Source organism: Pinus tabuliformis, chromosome 6 (assembly GCF_031772625.1).
Source record: "Pinus tabuliformis cultivar Carrire ecotype Pingquan chromosome 6, CPIR1, whole genome shotgun sequence".
NCBI lineage: Eukaryota > Viridiplantae > Streptophyta > Pinopsida > Pinales > Pinaceae > Pinus > Pinus tabuliformis.
In genome coordinates, this window is record NC_142292.1 from 851,247,126 (window position 1) to 851,270,937 (window position 23,812).

The 23,812-nt window shown below is 32.2% G+C and overlaps 1 protein-coding gene across 1 annotated transcript; it reads right to left on the bottom strand.

Moving 5' to 3' along the window:
* Positions 1-6,830: 6,830 nt before the first annotated feature.
* Positions 6,831-11,132, bottom strand: LOC149261566 (beta-glucosidase 12-like). The gene is made up of 10 exons (XM_089381997.1): positions 11,078-11,132; positions 10,906-10,986; positions 10,727-10,814; positions 10,388-10,640; positions 10,171-10,289; positions 8,995-9,215; positions 7,586-7,617; positions 7,388-7,490; positions 7,193-7,301; positions 6,831-7,097 (listed from the first exon to the last, which is right to left on the bottom strand). Exons 1-10 carry the CDS (start codon positions 11,127-11,129, stop codon positions 6,929-6,931), a joined length of 1,227 nt encoding a protein of 408 aa, XP_089238123.1. The 5' UTR covers positions 11,130-11,132; the 3' UTR covers positions 6,831-6,928.
* Between the last annotated feature and the right edge of the window lie 12,680 nt (positions 11,133-23,812).

Genomic DNA, 23,812 nt, shown 5'->3' on the forward strand with positions numbered 1-23,812 from the left:
CTTCTTGGAAATCACTGGTCCTCCAAAAAAGCCCAAGGTGCCATACAAATTCAATTCGACCTGGCTACAGGATTCGTCCTATTCCAAATTAATCACAGACTTTTGGCTGGCAAACCCTCCCTCTAGGGGACACTCCCTGGCTGAAGGTTTTTGCTACAACCTTTCCCAGCTCAATAGATTATCTATCCAATGGGCAAAGGAAAAAACCATGAAGGATGAAAACACCCTCGCCACTGTCGAGTCATCACTGGTCGCTCTATTGGATGACCGGAATAGGGGTTTCATATCTCAAGAAGCAAAGCCCTATCTTATCAAATTGGAAAATCAGCGATCCAAAATCCTGAGGGAAAGGGAGGAAACATGGCACCTCAAGAGTAGAGTGACTTGGCTACAAGTCGGAGACAATAATACAAAGTTTTTTCAGAATTATGCCAAGGGGCGAAAATTCTCCAAGACCATCTGGAATATGCCCACGCATGATGGAGGTATAGCTAATAATTCCTTCCATCTTTCACATTTAGGGAACTCTCACTTCCAACACCTCTACAAAGCACCTCCTACTACAAATCTTGTGGAAATTATTCGTTTGGCAAGACATTTTCCTAGTTTCGTCGATATGGACACAATAGAAGAGATTACTGCTCCAGTCTTCTCTAGAGAACTTGAAGGGCCTCTAAAATGGTTTAAAAAAGATAAAAGCCTTGGATGGACGGATGGTCTATTGTATTCTATCTGGATTTTTATGAGCTTATAGGAAAAGATCTCCTCAGAGTGGTTGAAGAATGCAGGATCACAGGTAAAATGTATGAGGCCATAAACTCCACTTTTATTGCCTTCATCCCTAAATCTGACTCCCCAACATCTTTCAATGACTTCCGCCCTATCTCTCTCTACAATTCTCTGTATAAAATCATTGCCAAGATCATTGCAAATAGGCTCTGCCCCATTCTCTCACACCATATATCTCCTGAGCAATTTCTTTTCCTATAGGATCGATAGATCCACGAGGCCATTGACACAGCTCAGGAAGCATTACACTCTATCAAAGTTAAAAATCTAAAAGGAATTATCCTAAAGATTGATATTGCAATGGCTTTCAACTGAGTTAGTTGGCTCTATATAAAAATAATCCTTATCCACCTGGGTTTCCCATCATCATTCACTGATTGGATCATGTGTTGTATCACCACGACATCTTTTAGCGTTCTCATAAATTGATCAGCCTCACATTTCTTTCATGTAGAGCATGGCCTCTATCAAGGGTGTCCTCTCTCTCCTTTTCTGTTCCTGATTGTGATGGAAGGCCTTAGTAGGCTCATTGCAACAGAAAAAAGGGAAGGTAGGCTCAAAGGGCTGAAAATGAGTGGTCTCTTCTAGCTCACTCACCTCTTATTTGTTCACGATGTCCTTATCTTTCTTGATGGGAGCATCCAGGACTCCACCACATTCCACAAAATCTTATCACTTTTCGCACATGCCACAAGTATGAAAGCAAATCAAGCCAAGTTCACTATCACTCTGTCTCACACCTCCCCTCAGGAAGATAGAGCCACCCTTCAGTTTTTCCCATACCAACTGCATCCTCTAGCAATTGGCCTAAAATATTTGGGGTTTTGGATCAAACCACATAGCTACAGGATTGCAGACTGGATCTGGCTGGTGATCAAAATAGAAAAGAGATTGACAAATTGGAACCATAGGTTCCTATCCAGAGCCAGACGCCTTGTCCTCATCAAATATGTTCTGGAGGCCACACCTATGTACTAGATGTCACTGGCCTAGATCCCTCGGGGAATTCTTACTCATATGTAGAGGATATGTTGCAGATACCTCTGGAATGAACAAAAAGAAGGAAAAGTTTTTGCTTGGGTTGGTTGGAAAAATATTGCTTTACCAAAAAGATGGGGTGGATGGGGTATAAAGGATCTGGCTGCCTTTGCACAAGCATTAGCAGCAAATATGGGTTGGACTCTCCTCACTGCACAGAATCTCTAGACCACTGTCACATACCACAAATATGTCTGGCCACAACAGCTAATGGATTGGGCCTGATTTCCAGTCTGGCCACACACTGGCATTTCTATTGTTTGGAAGGCAATACTGCAAACTATGCCTTTTATCAGAGCGAGTCTGGCATGGAGAATAAATGATGGCAATCAGGTGCGCATCGGTATGGATCCATGGATCGGGGGAGGCAACAGATATCAAATCCCTCCTGACCTGATACACCATCTACATCATAGGGACATCAAGGTGGTTGCACAGATAGCAGGCAAGGAACATAGCTCTTTATTTGAGCAAGCATGGTTGTCAGCTCACAATATTGGCATCCATGTATAGTGGCAGCAATCTTGGGGAGGATATTTAAATGCTTTGATCGAAGCGCATGTTCATATAAAAGAAGGACCAGACGAACTTGTTTGGACCCCAGTAGAACATGGCAAATACACCGTGAAAATCGGCTACCTCTCTCTCCTAACGGATCGCAAACCAGAGAAAGTACAGGAATGGTGGCACCATCTTTGGAAGTTGAAAGAACCTCCTCGGGTTGATTTGTTTAAGTGGAGTGTACTTAGCAACAAAACACCCACGGGAGAATACCTCACCCACAGATCTATCTATGGGCTGCACTGGCGTGTAATGTGTAAACAAGAATCTGAAACAAATGAGCATTTGTTCCTACACTGCCCTACTACTGTTCATCTTTGGTAATCGATTGTTCATGCTCTATCCATCCAGGAAAGGTGGTAGGGACCCTCTATCAAACAAGCTTGGAACTCCTGGTTTGCTACTCACCATGGCACTAAAAAATTATGCTTACCCCTCCTCCTGTGTTGGACCATTTGGCTTACCCAAAATAATATCATTTTTAATGGAGTTATGGCTCGATGGCCTCTTATCATCATGAGGGCAGTAGAAGCATACCATGAAATCTCATAGGTTGTCCATCCCCCCACTCGGCGCACTCTCTTCCTAGGACTGATCGACAAATCCCGCCCATGGTCATTTTTCGATGGTGCTAGCCAATCCCATGGCTGTGGAGGCGGTTTCGTTTTGCATATATCAGAATAACACTCATATAAAGTCTAGCTTGGTTTGGGGGAGGGGACAAACAATTTTTCTGAACTAATTACCCTCAGGCACCTATTGCATTTTTCTTTAGCACATGAGTGTACAAACATTCAAATTTTCAGGGACTCTAAAATCACTATAAATTGGTTCAACAATACAAATCTCTGTCATGCTCATACACTTATAAACATATTGGACGAAGTTGTCACCTTCAAAGCAAATTTTAACTCAATTTCATGTCAACACATTTACAGGGAATATAACGAAAGTACTGACAGGCTTTCCAAGGAGGCCACGATACTACCCCGAGGCCTGTGGATGATCCAGGAGTAGGACGGTGCTGAATAGTACCAATATTATCATCGCCCATATATAGATCAAGCATATCATAGGGTGGATAGGCCCTAAAATTTTGCTTCTACATGTTTATTTATTTCAGCTGTCTTTTTTTTGAAAATATCTATGTACATATATATATGGCTCATCACACTGAACTAGTTCGAAACACCCTGCGAGGTGACTTTTGTATAGTTTTTACTATTTCTATGGAAATGGCGATCGCCATAAATTATCTACTGATATGTATCTAGTACTGGCCATGGGCCAATAGTTATGCATATGCCTTGGGCATCTACTATATGTAATTTTTCAACATAATGAAAGATTATGATTTTTCCTTTGGAAAAAATGTTCTTGTCAAAAGAATAAAGAAAATAATAGTAATAATTATTATTATTGTGACTTATTAAAGATGGGTTTCATGTTTGGGTCACCTTGTTTTAAGCTTAAGTCCCCATAGAGGACTTCTAAGATTTATTCAAAGTCTATATAATTATTGTACATTAAAAGAGACCCTTCTTGGGCTTTTGAATCACGTAAAAAGCTTAAGTATTGATTCAAATATGAATTATGTAACCTCCACACCATGTCGGCCTAAGACCCTATTCGACCCCATGAGAAGACTATAAAAGGAATGACATCAAATTCATTTGGAGCATCACTTCTCATCAATTTTGAATTCTCTCTACTGGGCAGAAGTGCCAAAATCTTGTTGTTGAGTAGAAGTGCGAAGTGGGTAGTTGGAAAAGTCTATTTTCAGGAAGCCAAAGTGAGTGAGAGTTTGGGTAAGTCTAAGGATTCAAGGAAAATCGAAATTTTGGTGGTGGTCTCTCTCTGCTTCATGCTCTGGATTGGGAAATCGAAGTCTTCCAAGTTGGACTACTACCAGAATTTTTTAGCTATTGGAAGTTGCTGCATAGTCAAAGTTACTGGGAAGAGGTCTATTTTCTGGAGGCTCACTTGGTGTGGAGGGAAGGTCTGGTCTTGGTGTAGGTTGAAGAGTCTCAAAGAATACTATTGAAAGGAAGAATTACCTTGACTGGGTTTTCCCCTCAAGGGGGATTTTTCCCTGCCACATGTGTCTACATCTTGTGTTCATTGTTTTATGTGGTTCTCCTTTTGGTAATTACTTGATGAAATAAAGAAAGAAGATATAAAGAATCGTAATAATAATAAAAATCACAAACAATTATCAAGATCAGGAAAATCTTTACTGCCTTTCTGATTTTCCAACATGAAGAGGGGGATAACAACACCAAATTCTTCCAACAATTTGCAAACTTTAAAAAAATATCAATTCTATATGGGAAATTGAATCTAGAGAAGGGAATATGGTGATTTCCTTTGAAGAAAAATTTAAGTAGGTGCCCATTACTTCAAAAATCTATTTATAAAATACATATGTTTCCTTATTCTAAAAACTTTGAATATTTTGAATCTACTCCCTTAGTCTATTTCAAAAGAAATGAAGGAATTTTTAGATGTGGAAGTAATTGAAATGGAGATCTTAGGGCTTTATCCTCCATGTAAAAACATAAGAGTCCTAGGCCTGATGGATATTCTATTGAATTCTAATTGGGATTTCATGACCTATTAAAAAAGACATCCTCAACGTGGTGAGGGAGTCTCAACATATGGGTTGCATGCATCGTTCCTTAAATTCAACATCTATATGCCTCATTATGAAAAATAAGGAGGCTCACCCTTTCGAAGATTATCTCTCTATACCATATTATGATTTTATTTAGAATTTGGTCACAAAAATCACTTCGGTGAGACTAAAGCCCATATTTAGTTCTATCATATTAGAAGAATAGTTTGATTTCCTTCAAAATAGGTGAAAATTCATGATTTGATGGCCATGAGCAAGGAATCATTACATACAATAAAAGCCTGGAACATTCCTACCACAACATTGAATATAAAATTATCCAAGACCTTTGATCAAGTAAGACAAAATTTTATCATATAATGGCTCATTCAGTTAGGCATGAGTTTAAAAACTATTAACTAGATTATGTGATGTATATCTTTGGTGAATTTCATGGTTCTCATACACAAGCAACCTGTTTTGCCTCTTCATTTGCTTCTAGTTGTAGAAGCCCTAAGTAAGTTGATTCAACATGCTATATATTCAAATGATCTGAGGGCTGTGAAGATCTCCAATCTGGTGACCATTTTACATCTTTGGTTTGTTGATGATATACTTATTTTTCTTATGGCTTCATGTTCTAATATTTCACATATAAAATGAATACTCTCTTGATTTGATATAGCCATAAGCATGAAAATTAACGAAAGGAAATCTACTAATACCACATCTAATCTCCTATTAAGACTTTTCTTGGTCAATCGTTCTCTTTTTAGTATAAATATTTGCAAGAAGGCCTCAAACATATGGGCCTCTTCCTTAACCCTAATGCATACAAGGTGGTAGGTTGGCTTTGGTTTATTAAGAATATTGAGGCTAAAATCTCAATCTGGGTTAACAAACTTCTGTTTATGGGAGGCCAATTAGTCAACTTCTGTTTATGGGAGGCCAATTAGTCTTGGTTAAATCGATGCTAGAAAGCATCTAGTTTACTTGACATCAATTACTGCTATCCAAAAAAACATCATTCAGAAAAATCGTAAATTAAAACTTTAGATTCTTGTGGGTTGATAGCATATCCTCGGAAGATATCCCGATGGTTAAATGGACATCCATAGCAAAGCCCAAACTTTCGGAGGATAAGGCTTGAAAAATTTTCGGAGGATAAGGCTTGAAAAATATAGATTTCGGAGGATAAGGATTGAAAAATATAGATTTGTTTAGTTAATCTCTAGCAGCAAAAAATTTGTTGCACCTTTTGAATAGTAAATCCCTATGAGGTAGAGACATCAGGGACTAGCATTTTGTTGGAAAATCAATAATCTTTTTTATCCTAGATCCAAGGAAACTTGCCTAAAAATCCATCGTTTAGAAGAAATTAATTAACATATTTCCCCAGTATTGATAGTTGATAGCATGAAAGTTTGGGAATGGAAAATTATTGAAGTAAGAATATAAATTTTCAATATAAAAAATTTCTGTTTCTACTTTAAAAATATAATTTCTACGTACATTTTCCTTCCAATTTAAATTTTCTACTCGAAAAATTAATTTCTTTTTCCTACGAAAAACAAAAAAGCATTAACCATGATAATAATTTTAAATGATTATTATGAACCAAGAAACATTTACCTACAAGTATTCTTAAAACCATTAAACAATCTAGTATAGATTTTTTCTAACATTCCAAAACAAAATATAATTTTAAATGAAACATAAAATGCCAATTAGGCAGAAAGATATGCTTGTCAGCTTACATAGGCATTTATTTATTATTCATTTTAATTCCAAATATTTTTGGACAGTTTTTTTCAAGGATTTAATTACAACAGATAATTTTAAATGAAACATAAGATGCCAAGCTTTGGCAGCTTGCATGGAGATTTATTTATAAATTTTTTAATCCAAATTTAAAGCACAAGTATTTTAAATCCTGAGTAAGTGTTTAAACCAATATGCAGATGCCCTCGCATATCGCTTTAAATTGTGCCTGTAATCCACATAATTTAAGCCAAATCGGACATTATATCCACTAAACCATTCGAAATTGTCCAGCAGCGCCCACACAATATAACCTCGGACATCAGCGCCTTCCCTGTCATTCATTTTACGACATTGCAAAGTTGCAGAGCCTCGTCAGTAACCATTCTCAAATAATAACATGTAAACTATATACTGAACGCAACTGACCTTATGGCCTCCAGTAAGTTTGATAGATGTTGATAATGGTACTTCACTCGCTTCGAATCCTGTAACGCTTTTTTCAGTGGGGTTGTGCCATTGTCAAAATCCGCATACCCTGTTGAAATCCATGCATATTTTGAATAACAATGAGATTCATAATTTTTACCGTTCATAAAATTGTTATTCAATGATTTCACGTACCAGTCTCTGTGATGTAAATGGGAGGGTTGTTATAACGATGCTTCGTATAATTTATCAGATCCCTTATTCCCTTTGGATAAGATCTGAAAGCGCTTGCACCCTCCTGCAAACGGAGATTCGTATATTTAGACGTAAGTTAATGTAAATTAGAATAAAATTTGTAATGAAATTAAATGTATATATTAATCTCACACTTACATTTGATCCAATGACATCTCCATTTATTTCAACTGAACCACCAACAATTATGTTAACGTTAAAATTTATCCCATATATAATAAATATGGCAATCCACAAGAAAGTTTGAATAATTAATTGACATTTGTTTGAAATTCAATAAATTCTGCAATGTTCAGAAAATTTGATTAATAATAATTTTCGAGCAAATGGAGATTATGACAGTTATTTTTCTGATCAACCAAATTTTAATTTGAGTTTGATTTCGAATTTAATACTGGAATTTTTTGAGTCTCTAAAATTCAATACTGGAAAGATTCTAAAATATGTAACATATAGACACTTATTTTTCTAAAATTTTAAAAATTGAAAATAACAAACATTATATTCAAATGTTAAAAAAAGTTATTAAATCTTTTCTCACAAGAATAGTCATGTTTATTTATTTCTAACATGACTTCACTTGAGTAAGATATTACAAACCCCTCCTATTTAAGATGATCAAAAATAAATGAGGGACAAATTGTGGAAGACATGTAAAGTAAAATCTAGAAATGAAAACTCAAAACTAAAATCTTATGTAAAAAATGGAATACTAAATATTAAAAATAGGGTTCAAGTAATCTCCACATACTAAGAAATTTATGTCTCTCTTCTTGGGCAAATCCATATAAAATTTGAAAATGTAAAAAAACATCCTCATTTCTGAAAAGAGAATGCATGCATTAGTTCTAAGATTTCAAATGACCCCTAGTTTAATAGATGAAGGCTAAATTATTAACTAATAAATCAAGGCTGAGATACAATAAAATATCAGGTTATTAAATTCAAAATTTAGATAATTATATAAAGATTTGATACTAGAATTATTAGATTTTCTAAATAAATTTAAAACTTCAATTTCATTTAACAAATCTCTATTGAAACCAAATTTATTCAATAATAATAAAAATAATATTAACAAAATATTTTTTTATTATAAACTGTAAAAAAAATCCTTTATTTGAATTCCATAACAGTAATAGTTCAACTACAACACTAATCATGACTATCATCAACATTTCTCAATAAGCTAGAAGTGTGTTTTAGATCTTTTTTTTTACATATTTTTAAATACAGAATTTACTTTTATTTCAAATTTTGTAATATAGAAATTTCTGTTAAAAACACTACTCATAGTTATCCTCCAAAATTTGTTAATACATCAAAAGTGTTTCTTGGATTTTTTGACTGGTTTTTAAATCCAAAATTTAGCTTTGTTTTAAAGTTGTAATATAGAAATTTCTGTTTTTCTAGCCTGTTTTAAATATAAAATTTGCTGTCCACCAAAACCGTACCGTATTAGATTGTACGAATTAAATCGAACTGAACCAACGAATATTCGGATTTTTTGGGCCGAACTTGGTAAATATACCATAGATTCGACTTACATGTCACATTAGCGCGGGCGTCCAGAAAATAGTCAGTGTGCAGGGGATTGGGTGGATTTGGATTGTTGATCGCAAGCTGTGTAAAATAGTAATTATAACCCAGAAAGTCAAAGGAGCCTCTTAAATCTTTAGCCTCTTCACGGCTAAATCGGGGTAAACGTGCTCCCACCAACCTTCTCATACAGTCCGGGTATTTCCCCGATGTCAATGGGTCTAAATACCTGTAATTCGAAAAAACGCCGACGAATCAAATCAGGTTTCAAGATATAATCAATCAATGATTATCATGCCCATTTCAGATTTTGAAATATTAAATTCTATCTCAATATAACCTGATAGAATCAATCAATGCTTATCGTTCCGATTTCAGATTCTGAAATATTAAATTGTGTATCAATATAAAATCAATTAATAATTATTATGTCCAATTCCAACGTTATCTCTATCTACATTGTAAATACTAAAATATTAAATCAAGTTTTAAGATAGAATCAATCAATGATTCTTATATCCGGTCCGACTTTTTATGTAGGTTACCAATCAAGATAGAATCAATCAATGATTCTTATATCCGGTTCGAGTTTTTATGTAGATTACAAATCCTGAAATATTTATTGAAGCTTCTTTTATATAAATAAAATAAATAAATAATATAAATTAATATAATACACTTTATCATAGTTAAAATTAGTTGTTATCAGGTTAAATTTAGCTGTTGTTCTTTAACTGAAATCTGAGTCAGTCGATATTTTGCCTTATCTATTTAAAGTGCATAGCGAGATCTGTTCATTCAATTTGTCCTGACGATGAACCACATTGGTTGGTTCGAAACGGACAAAAAATTTTCCATGTGATTTTCGCACAAATTTTTTTCAAAAATTTGATATAGATCACAGAAGTCTCAATTCAATAAAATCAAACTATGTTGCTTTCTAATTTATTATTTATTTAAATCGTAAATTCTTTTATATTTTCAAAATCTATCAAACCAGAGCTAAACCTGTTCTAATAAACAGAAATCAACTATTTGACTTTAACCCTCTCTATCATATTTCCAGAAAATTTCTAATTTGAATCCAGTTAAGCTTACCCTCCTGTCCAGCCTTTTATTCTAAAATCTATACCTAACCGGAAGACAAGTTCATACAGATAGATAAAACAAATGCATGTGCATACCACCCTATTCTGAAGTCAATTGCTCTTTGCGCAGCCTGTTGATCAGCCAAAGATTTCTTTGAATACGGCACTACCCAGGACATTACAAGCGCTATGCCAATAGAACCTTTCTGCTTCGCCTGCATTTCATCTTCAAAGAGATGTTATATATATATATATATAATTTTTTTCCTTTTCTCAGTTTTTATATCTAAAACAGAGCATATAAATCTCTCACCTGGTATTTGGTGCGATATATTTTTACGGCGGCGCTATGTGCAAGAAGCAAATTATGGGCTACAATGTAGGGCTCCGTTGCAGAATTTCCTGATGTACAGTTTCCAAATGGAGCTGAACATCGGCCCGGTGCGAGAAGCCCTAAATCGTAGCCATATACTGAGAAGGCAAGTGGTTCGTTTATAGTTAGCCAATACTTCACACGGTCTCCAAAAGATCGAAAACATTGATCTGCGAAGAAGCTAAAGTCCGCCCTGAAAGAGTGATCCATATATATCAGAATCAAATGTCTCGATATTTCAGAAGAAATTTACAACAAAATTACGAGAGTGAATCTTACACTACTCTTTTGCTACGGAATCCCCCATACTCATCCTCCAGAGCTTGTGGCATGTCCCAGTGAAACAGTGTAACAAAAGGCTGTATACCTGCATCAAAACTCAGATCCATGTATAAATGGCCACGTAGTTATATACATCAAACTCTTCACAAGGGTAGCCAACATTTGTTTTTCAATACCATTCTTGAGCAGCTCGTTGATGAGATTATTGTAATAAGCGATCCCCTCTTCATTGACTCCTCCGTGTCTGGGGGAGCCCTCTGTAAATTTTAAAGAAAGAATGAGAGCGGCCATTTACAATCTATGGTAGAGTTATTTGTAAAGTTATCACTATTACTTAATTCAACTTACTGGGAAATATGCGTGACCAGGAAATAGAAAAACGATACAGGTCCATTCCCATGTATTTGAGATGCTGAACATCTTCCTGCATGCAGATTGCAAATAAATCCATTCCATAAACTTCGTCTTTGTTTATCACATTTCTGAAATATTCTCAAATACAAAATCAATTACGCTCAGGTTCTGAAATAAAATGCTTCAACTCTTCAAATAATTTTAATTTGTACCTTATAGCGGTGGTATTGATCTACTGCAACATCACCATCCTTTCCATCTTCAATTTTACCTGCAAGTTAATGTTCAATAACAACAAATAAATACATAAGACATGCCACCAAATTAAATTACCCACCTCGTGGTATGCACTAATTAACCTGGAATGTGGGAGAATGTATCCCAAATGCTGGGGCCTTTCCCACCCCCATGCGCTGCTCCTTCCACCTGTTACACAATTAGAATCTGCAAGTTCAGAATATTACCAGAGGGTTACTAAATCCATTAATGAATGAATTAGTGGAAGAGATTAGTGATAAAAGTGGAACCTGATATGCAGATGTAGCGGCACCAAATTTGAAACCATTTGGGAAACTGCTTCTTCCTAGCTTTCGTGAAGCTCCGGCAACTCCAATTATCATTAGATAGATTGAAATCAAACAGATGCAGGGCGCCCTCAGACCTTGAATTTTAGCCATTTTGCGTTAGCTGAATTGCAAATCGTGTGAGGATCAGTTTATAGATCCGTGGGAGGTCAAATTCACATGAAGACTGTTTTCGGAATCGGGTAAAAAAAAAATTAAAAAATCGAAAAGTTGGAGTGTTTAAATAGTTTTTTATGGATGAAACTGGATTTAGCACAAATTTTAAAATATAACTGATGTAACCCACATTTTGGAAAAAAAATTACCAAATTTCATCACAATCTTACTAAAATATCCATTATTTTCTATACTAAGGGTTTGTTGGTTGGGCAGACTACGCTTTTTTATAAATAACAAACACGCTTATAATAATCCCTGCATAACCCGCATTGTCCTAAAAGCATAGCTGTCCGCCTCCACATCCGCCTGGAACAACGAGCATGAATTCGATAAGTTGATCGTGACTTCTGATTTTATAATGTAGTTTTCCCATATTTTATTTGCTTAACCTCCATATTTTAATTCAGGATAGTTGAACTTTAGTGAGAAGCACATGATCTCCTCATATCGAAAGGATGAGTGGAGGTTTAGTAAATGCAAGTAGCTCCGACATCTGCGTTTTCATATCTATCTTACTAACACAATCGCACGTGGTTGATATATGCGATCTCTTTTTAAATTAAGGAATCTGTCATAATCTTTTCCTTTATAAACTTTTTATATGATTTTATTTGATAATTCTTTTCCTTCATAGATTTTTTATATGATTTTTTATAATAATTTGTATAATTTATATGAAAAATATGAAAAATTAAATATTTATTTTAATGAAATTACTTATTATTTAATTATTTAATAATTTGTATTCTAATTTTATTATTGTATTATATAAATAAGAAAGTAAACATAAATTTAAATTTGAAATTCAATTTGTTTATAATATAAACTATTAAAATATTTTTATTTATAACTATTAAATAAAAAAATTGAATTTATTAACATTTTATATATTAATAAATATTTCACAATCATATAATTATAAAAAATAATAATAATTAGCTAAAGACAAATAAAATTTATTTAAATAATATATAAAAATAAAGTAAATTAAGATAATTAGTTTAAAAGATAAAATTATAAGAAGAATTATTTAAATAATTTTTTGAATATGGTTGATGTCGTGTTTTTTTGTTCTTTAATATTTTGACTTAATCAAATTACAATAAAATAAAATAAAATTATAAATTAAAATAAGATTAAAGTAAAATAGCCAATTTTACTATAGACAATTTTTAGATTATAAATTTTGAAAATAATATTTTAAAATGTAATATTTTTATTTAAAAATTATATATATATATATATATATATATATATATATATATATATATATATATATATATTTGTACTTGAACATTTTTTTACTTGGTCAAAATAAAATATAATTAATAAAAATAGCATTAAGAAAAAAATAATTTCATGGTATTTACTTATGGTATTGACCCATGTTATTCATGTAGAATAGAGTTTATTTAAAGGAACAAATTAAACTAGTCTAAATCCATCTTAAGTCTAGATCTACCAAATACTAAGAGAGATCAAATCTCTTTTCACTCTAAAAAAAAATTGCATCTAAAGATATTTAATCCTTCATGTTTAGTAGATGTAGATTTAAATTAGATCTAAAGCATAACAAGGTAAACACTAGAACAAGAAATAATATTAATAAAAACCAAAATTGTTATGAAAATTAACATTTTGATAGAGATTATGATGTAAATGATAATCATGTTATAAGAAAATCAATTTTTTTTATCATAATTAAACTATTTTATATCTTATAATGATGTAATAGTTATGCTAATTATGATTTTGATGTTGTTATTTTAATTATAAATCTTCATTTAATAGCAAAGAAGGTCTCCTAAACTTCTTCTTCGACTATTTTCAAAAGGACGAACACAATAGATCACGAAGCTAAGACACCAATGTCCCAAGAACCAGAAGAGATGAAGGAGATGCAAGATAAAGAAAGTTGGAAGACTGTAAAGAAAAAAAGAAAGCTACAGCACCAACCTCGCCAAGAAATACGAGGAGCCAGACAATTAGAAACTAAGAAAATTATAAGTCTATTAACCATCATCATCATATAATTTTGATATTTTTTTAAAAAATAGATATGGTTTAAGGAATATAATAGAAATAATTTATTACTTATTTTTCTATAACAATATGTCATTCACAACCTCGCATGGTACTTATTAGGAAAAAAAAATTGTATGAGAAATATTTTAATAAAAAGTGTATATAATTGAATAATTATATTTTATTCTTAATTTGTCATGATATAAAAATGAAAATCTAAACCTAGCTATTTAATTAATATATATTCATTGACGGAGAACCATATACATACAAAAAGTAAAAACACTTTATTGATAAATATGAATGTTTATCCACTATAAGAATTGACACATAAAAGAATAAAAGCGTATAAAAGCATTTTTACGAATAAGTATGGATGTTTATCCACTGTAACAATTGAAACATAAGAGAACAATTCATACACCTCAATGGGAATAATGGAAGAGCATAATTTGTAAATCCCTAATTTCTTCATGATGTAAAAAATAACGAGAGAAGAAGTCTCATTTTTGTAATAATAAAGGGAAAGAAATAATATATGAAGAATGTTCTCACGTGAAGAACCCCCTAATGAACAATATATTACTATGATTCTCCCAGGGATCAACCATTAGATTTTTTCCTTGTAATTGGTCTTGAGTTTTAATAGAGTGTGTGAATAATGCGTAATGTTCATTATTCTTATTTTTTTTTAAGAATAAAAAATATATGGCACTCAAGAAAAGAATGGGATTAATTGAAATATTAAATATATTTATGTTTAATGTGAAAAGATTTTATGTTACAAATTAGAAATATAAATTTTGTATAATATATAGGATTAAGTTATATTGATTATATTTTTGATAGAGGTGTACAATTGGAGCATGTGAGTATTTTGGGTTAAAAGTTAGTGTAATATCTCTTATAAATTTAGGTGGTGGTGGATGGAGCAATTTAATGTACTTTCGTAAGTTTTTCTGTCATGATGAGTTTTAAATCTTGTTTAATGATATTGATTGTTTGTTCATGCAAGTATTTGGTGAATGGAGGTGAGGTTCCTACCTCGTCCTCTATCTCTTGTAGTTCTTTGTGCATAGGCTAGTGGCTATTCTTTGTGTTAGCCTCTACGCAATTATATTCTAGGCTTATAGTTGTTCTAGCTTAGGTTTGGACGGTCCAAGTCTTGGTGAGGTGTTTGTTACTCGTCCATTTTCATCAATCAGTGTTCTTTGAGTTTTCCTTACAACATTTATATACAAGCCTTATAGCTATTTTGGATTAGGTTTCGACGGTCCAAGTTCCATTGTCGAGTTCGTTGTCCACACATTTTCACTATCTCTTCTGTGGTTGCATATTAGTATGAGAGTCCTCATGTTTCACCTTTATTTTCATCTTCTAAGTTGGTTCTGTAGGCAAGTTGGGTATCAATTTTTCAAGACTTCGATTCTAATTTTTTTGTTTAGTTTGGGTCAAGCATGGAGTCACTTGAATTCACTTAGTTGTCTATCATATTCTCTACTCTTTGATATCTCGATAAGGTCCGAATTATTGACTCAAGGTCCTATTTTTCTAGGTTGTGGTTATGATTATGTTTATGTTGAGTATATATGGTGAATTTGTTGGGCTCTATATTGGATTTGCAGTGAATTTCATAATATTTTGGGTCTGGGTCCTGTGGAATGGTTTTATGTGGATGACATTATTTTCTATAGGTTGGGACTATAGAGTATTCATTTCCATCCTTCGATGTCCTTCATAGGTTGTGGTATTACTTATAGTTTTCCTCATTGTCTTTAATTAGTAGTGCTTATGGCCCCCATCATTGGATGCCCAATCAAAGAGGAGGTCGACACAATGTGGGGTGAAAAAGGTTACACCCATTTTCATATGAATTTATTGTTACTACCTTTGATTATGTCCCTCTGGAAGTTTGTAAAGAAATTTTGGAGTTGGAAAGTTTGGAGGTTGGGGATTGTCCTTATGGTTCAGACTCTAAATCTTAGTTGTTTTTGTAAAAGAAGATTGAATTTTTTAAGCTCCTTGACATTAAATCAATAGTCTACCACATTCCTTCATCTTCTATTCAAGGATAAAAAGGTAGAGAATTATAATGTATTCTCATCTTTGGAAGATTTAAAGAGACTTGGTTGTAATATTAGGTTCTATTTGAACTTCATGTGGATTCACGTCAAGCATGAATGGAGTCCTTCTTGGTTATTGATTTAGGCTCAGGTGACCTCACTCATCCACCTACTAACAATGGGAAAACTCCAACCTTATTCTCTTTTGAAAATGAATCGTATGGAAATGATAATTGAGGGCAGACACCTCCATGTCTTTTGTTCAGATAGTTGGCTCAAAATTTTGTTTTGATTTCTTATAGTTCTCATTCTAGTGATGTATATGGTGGTTCTCAGTTTATTTTGTGTCCTCTCTGGATCTAGTATTATGGTGTTTTCATGGAGATCATTTAAATTATGTTTGATGTCTCTTCCAAGTCTCCTTGCTTTAATTTCAACTTTGGTAGCATTCTGAGAAATACATTGCATTATCTTCTTGCTGCGAAACTTGTAAGATGATGTAGGGAAGTTTCCTTCAGGTTAAATATTCCCGCTCTTTATCTTCACAGAATTGTATGTCTGGTTAGGTTTGCATATGATAATTGGGTATATTTGATGACATAATGGACTTACGTTTGTATAATGATTGTATCTTCTAAAAAGACCTATGTTGTTGGATGTTTTTGGATATGAATTATAATATTGTTAAAATGGTAAACATTATGGGTTAGCCATAATTTAGCCTATGCTTTTAATGTACATCCCTTTCTTTAATAATAAAATATAAGATTATATATTAAAAAAATAATTCTTGCTTTCATTATAATATTAATTTTTAAAAATTACAAAATAAATAAACGGAAATGATTATATTCTTTCTTAAATGTCATTTCTAAATAAAATCACATTAAATTTTTATATAAATTAAAATCTTCAAACATCAATAATACTAATGCAACACATAAAAGAAATTACATTGAATATTTTTTAAAGTATTTTTTTTTATATTAAAAATAATGAAAATGAGAATAAAGAAATAAATGAAATTACATTAAATATTCTTTAAAACGCCATTTTTATATTAAAATAGTCAAAATGAGTAGACTACTACTGTCATTGAGATTCGAAGAAATATAAGTAGGTCCTATAAAATTAAGAGAAGAAACAAATTAAGGAAATTACATTAAACATTCTTTAAAAGGTCATTTTTATATTTAAAAGGGTAAAATAATGTCATTAAGATTTTAGAAAATACAAGTAGGTCCTAAGAAAGTAAAGTAAGTCTATAAGTTAATGTAAAATTTAAAAATGTCATTTTTATATTAAAAAAGGTAAACTAATATCATTAAGATTTTAAGAAATATAAGTAGGTCGTAAAAAGGTAAGGTAAGCCTACAAGTTAATGTAATGTAAGATAATAGTATCACAAAATTTTGTAGGTTTACTTTTTCGAACATTTTCTGATTTAGTTGAAATACTAGAAGCATAGTGATTTTCATGTAATTCTTTATAATATTTTAATTTCATGTTATATCTTAGAGTTTTATAAGATGTTAAATCAGAATTATCCACATTTAATATTGAATCATCTTCATTTAAATTATAATAATTAAGTTAATTATAATAATTAAGTGATAAAAATTACATTTTCAAATGTCATTTTTTATTAAAAATAATGAAAATGAGGAAAAACAAATAAAAAAAATTATATTAAATATTATTTAAAATATTATTTTTATACTAAAAATGGCGAAAATGTGAAAACTAATTTCATTGAGATTTTAAGAAATAGGAAGAAATTCTTAAAAAAACTAAAGTAGGTTTATAAGTTAATCTAGGATAACATGATAGTATCACAAATTTTATAGGTTTTTTTCTAAACTTTTCTTGATTTAGGTGAGATAGTAATTTTACATTAAATTTCATGTAATTTCACATCAAAATTCATTGAAATGTATTTTAACTTTATGTTATATTTTACAATTTTATATGAAGTTAAATTAATAATATCCATATTAAAGATTGGATCATCTTTATTTAAATTCTAATAATTAAGTGAGCCTAAGCCTCAAGCTTTAATTTCTAACTTTTTAATTTTTTATTATTCATATTATATAATAAGAATATGTTTTTAGCTAAAATGAATATTTTATGTGAATAATATAAATATTTAATTGTTAGTATTGGTTTTTTCCAATGAGCTGTGTAGTGGGTTGTTGATTCATGTAGGCATATTGTGTATCTAATTGTCTTAGCTATTTTGAGCTACAATTGGGTCCTTTCCATTGTTATAAATTGAGTTTTTTTTTTTTTTTTACAATATTATGAATAAAACAAAAATATTTTACTAATTTCAATTTACATTTTTATAAAAACATGTTAATTTTTAATGAAGAGAATCCAAATATCAAATTAATTCAAAGAGATTATCATTTTTAAATTTAAGTAATTTATATTTTTTACTTGAATATTTAAAAATATATTTTGAAAATAGTTAATGTTAGCCAGTTGAATAAAGAAAGTTAAATATTTTTTTTTGTATCTAGATTGTTTACTCTTTGGTTTTCTTGCATACTATGAGGTTGGCTTGAATCCTTGGTAGGAGAGCCCAAAATTATGCAAAGAGTAAATTATACAAAAGATTGGTTAATTGACTATGTTCATTAATACATTTATATAAGAATTGTTCCCTAATTAAATAATGTTACATAGAAATACATGAAATGTTGTTTCAAGATATACAAACTATATCTTAGACACACGAGCACTTGGTTGAGATAATATCTCAACAACACAACAATATAATGCCAACTAGTTTGAGACAATATCTCTACCAATTAGGCCTAAACAACCCGATGAGCCCTGGTATTTCATCAATGTTGTTGCAACTCCCAAGGCTAAACTTAAATTATTAACCGACGTTCATAAAAACTTAAGAGGGTTCGACACTATATGTACAACAAACATCTTCCTCTTCCTAGTCTGACTCCCTTTGATGCAAGTGAAAGAAGGTAGTGAAGCAATTTTAATTGAGAAAATATCTAGGTAATCCACCAATCTTATGGTAAATAATGATAAGAAAACCTATTCTACTTTTGCTAGAAAGTAAATGGCATAAAGGACATAGATTCTATTTGCAAAAATGTAAAGCATAATGAAAACTTAAGAAAATTTAATGTACCTTGATGGGAAGTAAAGCTATTCTATTTTGTAGGAAAGGAAATTCCTAGATTATTCTTGCAAGAAGGAAATCACACTTTGCATGAATTGAATTGCAAGAAGAAAATCTAGACTAATTGCAGAAATCAACATTCAATATGCAAGCAATGTAAGAGCTAAATGGCGACCTGACCAGGCCTCATCTCAGCCAAAGTGGTATAATAACATTCATAGGCTATAAATATACTTCTACCATGAATTTGGAGATAGTTTGGGATAGGAATATGTCGAAACAAATTGCTACAAGACTGTTACAGGACTACTACTCCTCGAGGTAACTTGTCGAATGACCAAGAAAATCACATGAAAATGAGAATGGAAATTTTCTATTATTAATGTGTGTATCCTAGTACTTCATTCCAAATAGAATCACTCAAAAATTTCCCCGTTAACATGTGCTAAAAAATAACAGAAAATTACTTCTCTAAGAACCAAAAATTCTAGAACTAGTGAGCTAGTTAGCCTCCTAAATTCCTAACCTAATCAAGTGAAATTTACGTGGGGTAGATTTTTTTATTAACATGGATATTTTTATGACTCAACACAAGTGGAATCAACTAAAATGAAGCACATTAACATGTTCTAAAAAATAACAGAAAATTACTACTATTTTGCTACAATAGACTTCTAGAAATTCTAGATTAGTGAAGTAGTAAACCAATACAAGTAGCTAAATGATGAATATGAATTTTCAAATATGTTCTAAGGATGCGTCATGCTTGAAAATCTGTAAATAACATGTAAAAAAACTCACTTCAATCATTTAACCAATATAACCTACAACAAAAGAAGCATGAATGGTAAAAGAAGAAATAAGAGCTGCAAGTGAAAAAAACATTCAAAGAAGATAGAGAAATTGTACAAGAGGGCTTTGAGGCTCCTAGGATGGCCAAGACCAAGGATACTCAGAGTCCTATAAAGGAAACTAAGATTTAGAAGCTAAAAATGACACCAAACTTCATTATTTGAACGAAGTCAAGTACATTCCTACTAGAAATGAAAGTGGAGCTGCTAAATTACTAGTTTTCTCCACAAGAAGACTAAGAAATACATGCCTATAGAGGAAAATTAAAAATGGTAATTATACAAAGTGATGATGAAGCATTATCATGAAAGGAGGCATTTTCCTCCTCCAAATCCATAAAAGAATGGATCTAGTTCCCAACACTAGGAATTTGCTTTAAATGATAGGGAACATATTCCTAGATTTTCTCAATCAGTGGAGCTCTATAATTTGTCAATAATTTCATGATATTTTGTTAATTTATTATTCGATATTGATCCTATTGTATTAGGGAGAAAGTCCCTATATTATATCATCATCCAAGTCTTCATAATCTGACAAATATTCTCATAATATTCTATAGAAATAAATAATATTAGGCACATAATAAGGAATTATGTCTAAACTTTTGTACGAACATATTAAAGACAGAAAAACATTATTAAGTGTAGAAGGAGAGATTTAATATATCCTTTATGTGCCTAGGAAAGGTTAGATGGGCCTTAATTTGTGTCTAATTTGGAGGTACTGTTGCTCATCCTATGAGCAACCTATTCAACTTCTTTCCCTATTCTTCTTTTATGCCTAAAGATGTATTTTCATGAAATTACCTTCCTTAGCTCAATGGAATATTTGGATGGCTGCCTATATTGGATGGCTTTCATGGAAAAGCTTTCCATGGTGGCAAGTTGTACCTCCTTTTCTTGTAGCTGCTCCCTTAGCCTGTTTTTTTCTAAGTGTAGCTTCTATTTCATGACAAACTTCCTTAGCCTTAAATCATTCAATTCTTTATTTCCTAAACATTTTCCTCCTTGAGGCCCACATCCTATACTTTCTTGGATTTTACAATTTTCATCCACTAGTGAGTTCTTCCTCTTTTTGTAATAAATTTGTAATAGGATCTAATACCATGGTATGGAGTGGGTTCTTGGAGTCCTTGTGGACCTTCTCCCTCCTCTTGATTTGATGTTGTCCCTTCCTATAACACTTTTTCTTCATCCTGTAGCAATTCTTTTTTCACCTGTAACATATTTGTTTGCACCCTTGCCATTTCCTTTGAATATTTCCTTGCTCCCTAAGGATATAGTGGTTGTTATACATACAATTTTTCTTCTTGAAGAACTCTAATAGCCTCTTGTAGAAAATTGTTCCTTCTTGTAGCAACTCTATTCTTCTTATAGCAATTATGTTCTTCTTGTAGCAGTTATGTTCTGGTCTTGTAGTAGTTTTGTTTTGGTCCTATAGCATCTTGTTCTGATCCTATAGCACACAACCTGAATCCTATAGCTACTTATCTTTGCATGCCAAGAGGTGGTGGGTCCACCTTTTATTTTTATTGTTGCTTCTTTTAGTATCTTATTACATTTTTTCAATTTTTTTCATTGCGTGCAAAATAAACTTAGAGTGCTTTGATTTAACTAAGTTGGCCCCCAACTACTTTTTGAACTCCATGATGACATCCCACTTTCTTAAGTATTTTTTCACTTTTGTCTCATTTATCTCCCACATGTATGGATGTCCTTTAGAGAAAAGTTAAGTGACTTGCTAGATAAGACTGAGGTTTCCTACTATTAAGTTTGTCTATAAAAGACCTTTCCTTCTCACATTTTTAATGTTTTCTCAAGCTAGAATACGTTCAAAGGGTGTGGCTAGAGAGTTTCATACTCGTGCCTTCCATGAGTGTTCCTTTTGTGTAAGATGTTGTTGTATTCATGGAGGTCACATTTGATTATCCTGATACTACATGTGATAATTTGTTGGAGGTCCTCTAGGTTTTCTTACTACCGTTGTTTCTCTCCTCCTGAGATACTCTTGATGTGAGTGTTGTAGCCGATCATATGTCATTTCTAAATAGAGGTAAGGTTGTTGTGCATGTATTTGCAATTTATTGAGAAAGATATGTATTTTTCATGTTATCTTGTTGACTGATGCTTGATGATGTAGGTCTATCCTTGTTGAAAATGCAACAAGAAAATCCTAATTCAATTTTGTCCTTGAATTAAATTAGGAATAAAATTGTAATTCCACATCTCATGACAACTTGTATTAGTTAACTAAATTAATTTCACTCATTTGCCTCAGTTAATTCGAGTTGAGGGACTAACTTGACTCATGTAGAGCGTCTCCTAATTTATAGGAGCCCTGGTTGAGTTTATTTTGAGTTGTAATTAACAATTCAGTTTAACTGAGTTAAATTTAGTTAAAGTAGTTCCACCTGTTGGAGGAACTAGTGGGAGGTCTAGGAGCGGGGTGCTTCCTGTAGTGATAAACCATTGAACTAATGATTCACTCATAAATAACTCGTGCATGTCAAATCTGAGAGTTACCCAGTTGATATTGGAGTTCAGGGACAATATACTATGAATTATATAATCATTCGAATTGTAGAGGTGGTGAATTTAGTCAGAGGAAGGCTTATGATGGATTGCACAATTCCTTTGAGGGATTTCCATAATTAATAGGTGGCTATTTACAAAGGAAACATCACAAGGAAATATCACAAGGTAAACTTGGGCAGGCAAAAAATTGGTTAAGTATTTGCCTGGGCTTGTCTAGGAAACATGAGACAAATAGAGATAGTGCAGAGGTTTCTTGGGCTTGAGAAAAGCATTGTAATCTTCTCATATTTTTTAAATAATGAAATATACAGATAGAAGGGGTTTTTAGTTGTGCCTTTCCCCACGAAATAATTATGCAATGTGTTGATTTAATTCTTTCTCTTGTATGATGTGTGATATCAAGATCACTTAATTGTTTTCGCTGATGAGTAGAGTATATTCAAGTTTATTGTTTTAGCATATTATAATTAGAAGTTTGAATCTACAAGGAAATTCTAAATCGTATTAGAGAAAATATCACTCTAGAAGAGGAGAATATGAGTTTGTATTTTTCAGGTGAAATCGAATTTGCAGTATCATACTTTAGAGCTAGCAAGATGTCATTTTATGGATTAAGACTCGAATATGCCCTTAAGTGTATTTTGAACTATATTGCTTGGAAGGACATGATAGAGGCAGTGTTGCAATACAACAAGATTAAGGAATTCATAAACAAAGATATTCCTAAGCCTCCAGCAGTTGATGCTCAAGGTCTGGCAGAGTGGATAAAATGTGTTGCAAAGGTGAGAATGATTATCCTAGAAGAAGTTCGAGATCATATTGTCTCAAACCTCCACAGTAAGGAGACTCCATATGCAATTTGGAAGGCCTTGAAAAACCTGTTTCAAAATAGTAGTGATCAAAGGAAACTGAAATTGAAGAACAAGTTCAAAAAAATCAAGATGGAGAAGGGCGACAAAATACCAAATTACTTGACCAAGTTCATGCAATGTCATGATGAACTTGGAAGTGTTGGTGTTATAATTGATAAAGATGATCTGGTTAGTGTAGGTTTTAACCCTATACAGAAAATTACCTGCATACGAATTCTTAAACAAAGAAAATAAACAATGCGAGAGAATAACCCATAAAACACATATGCACAGAGATTTTTCCCTGGATCCCAAAACCGGGACTACCAGCTTGATTTTTCATTATGTTCCTTTCAATGTTACAATACATATTTATACATGCCGAAGCATCCAATACCATGGACCGAAAAACCATCGCGTCCAATACCATGTGCGAAAATCATGCACAAAACCATAGGTAGGTTCGCCCAACCTAATATAGGGTCCAAAAAAATTTTTCCCGGGGCG

Excerpts from the sequence above, each read along its gene's own strand:
- LOC149261566 (XM_089381997.1), bottom strand. The coding sequence starts at position 11,129 with ATGGGAATGGACCTGTATCGTTTTTCTATTTCCTGGTCACGCATATTT. Across the intron at positions 10,290-10,387 it reads TATATCGCACCAAATACCAG|GCGAAGCAGAAAGGTTCTAT; the intron begins GTGAGAGATTTA and ends GATGAAATGCAG. Across the intron at positions 9,216-10,170 it reads ATTGACTTCAGAATAGGGTG|GTATTTAGACCCATTGACAT; the intron begins GTATGCACATGC and ends TTCGAATTACAG.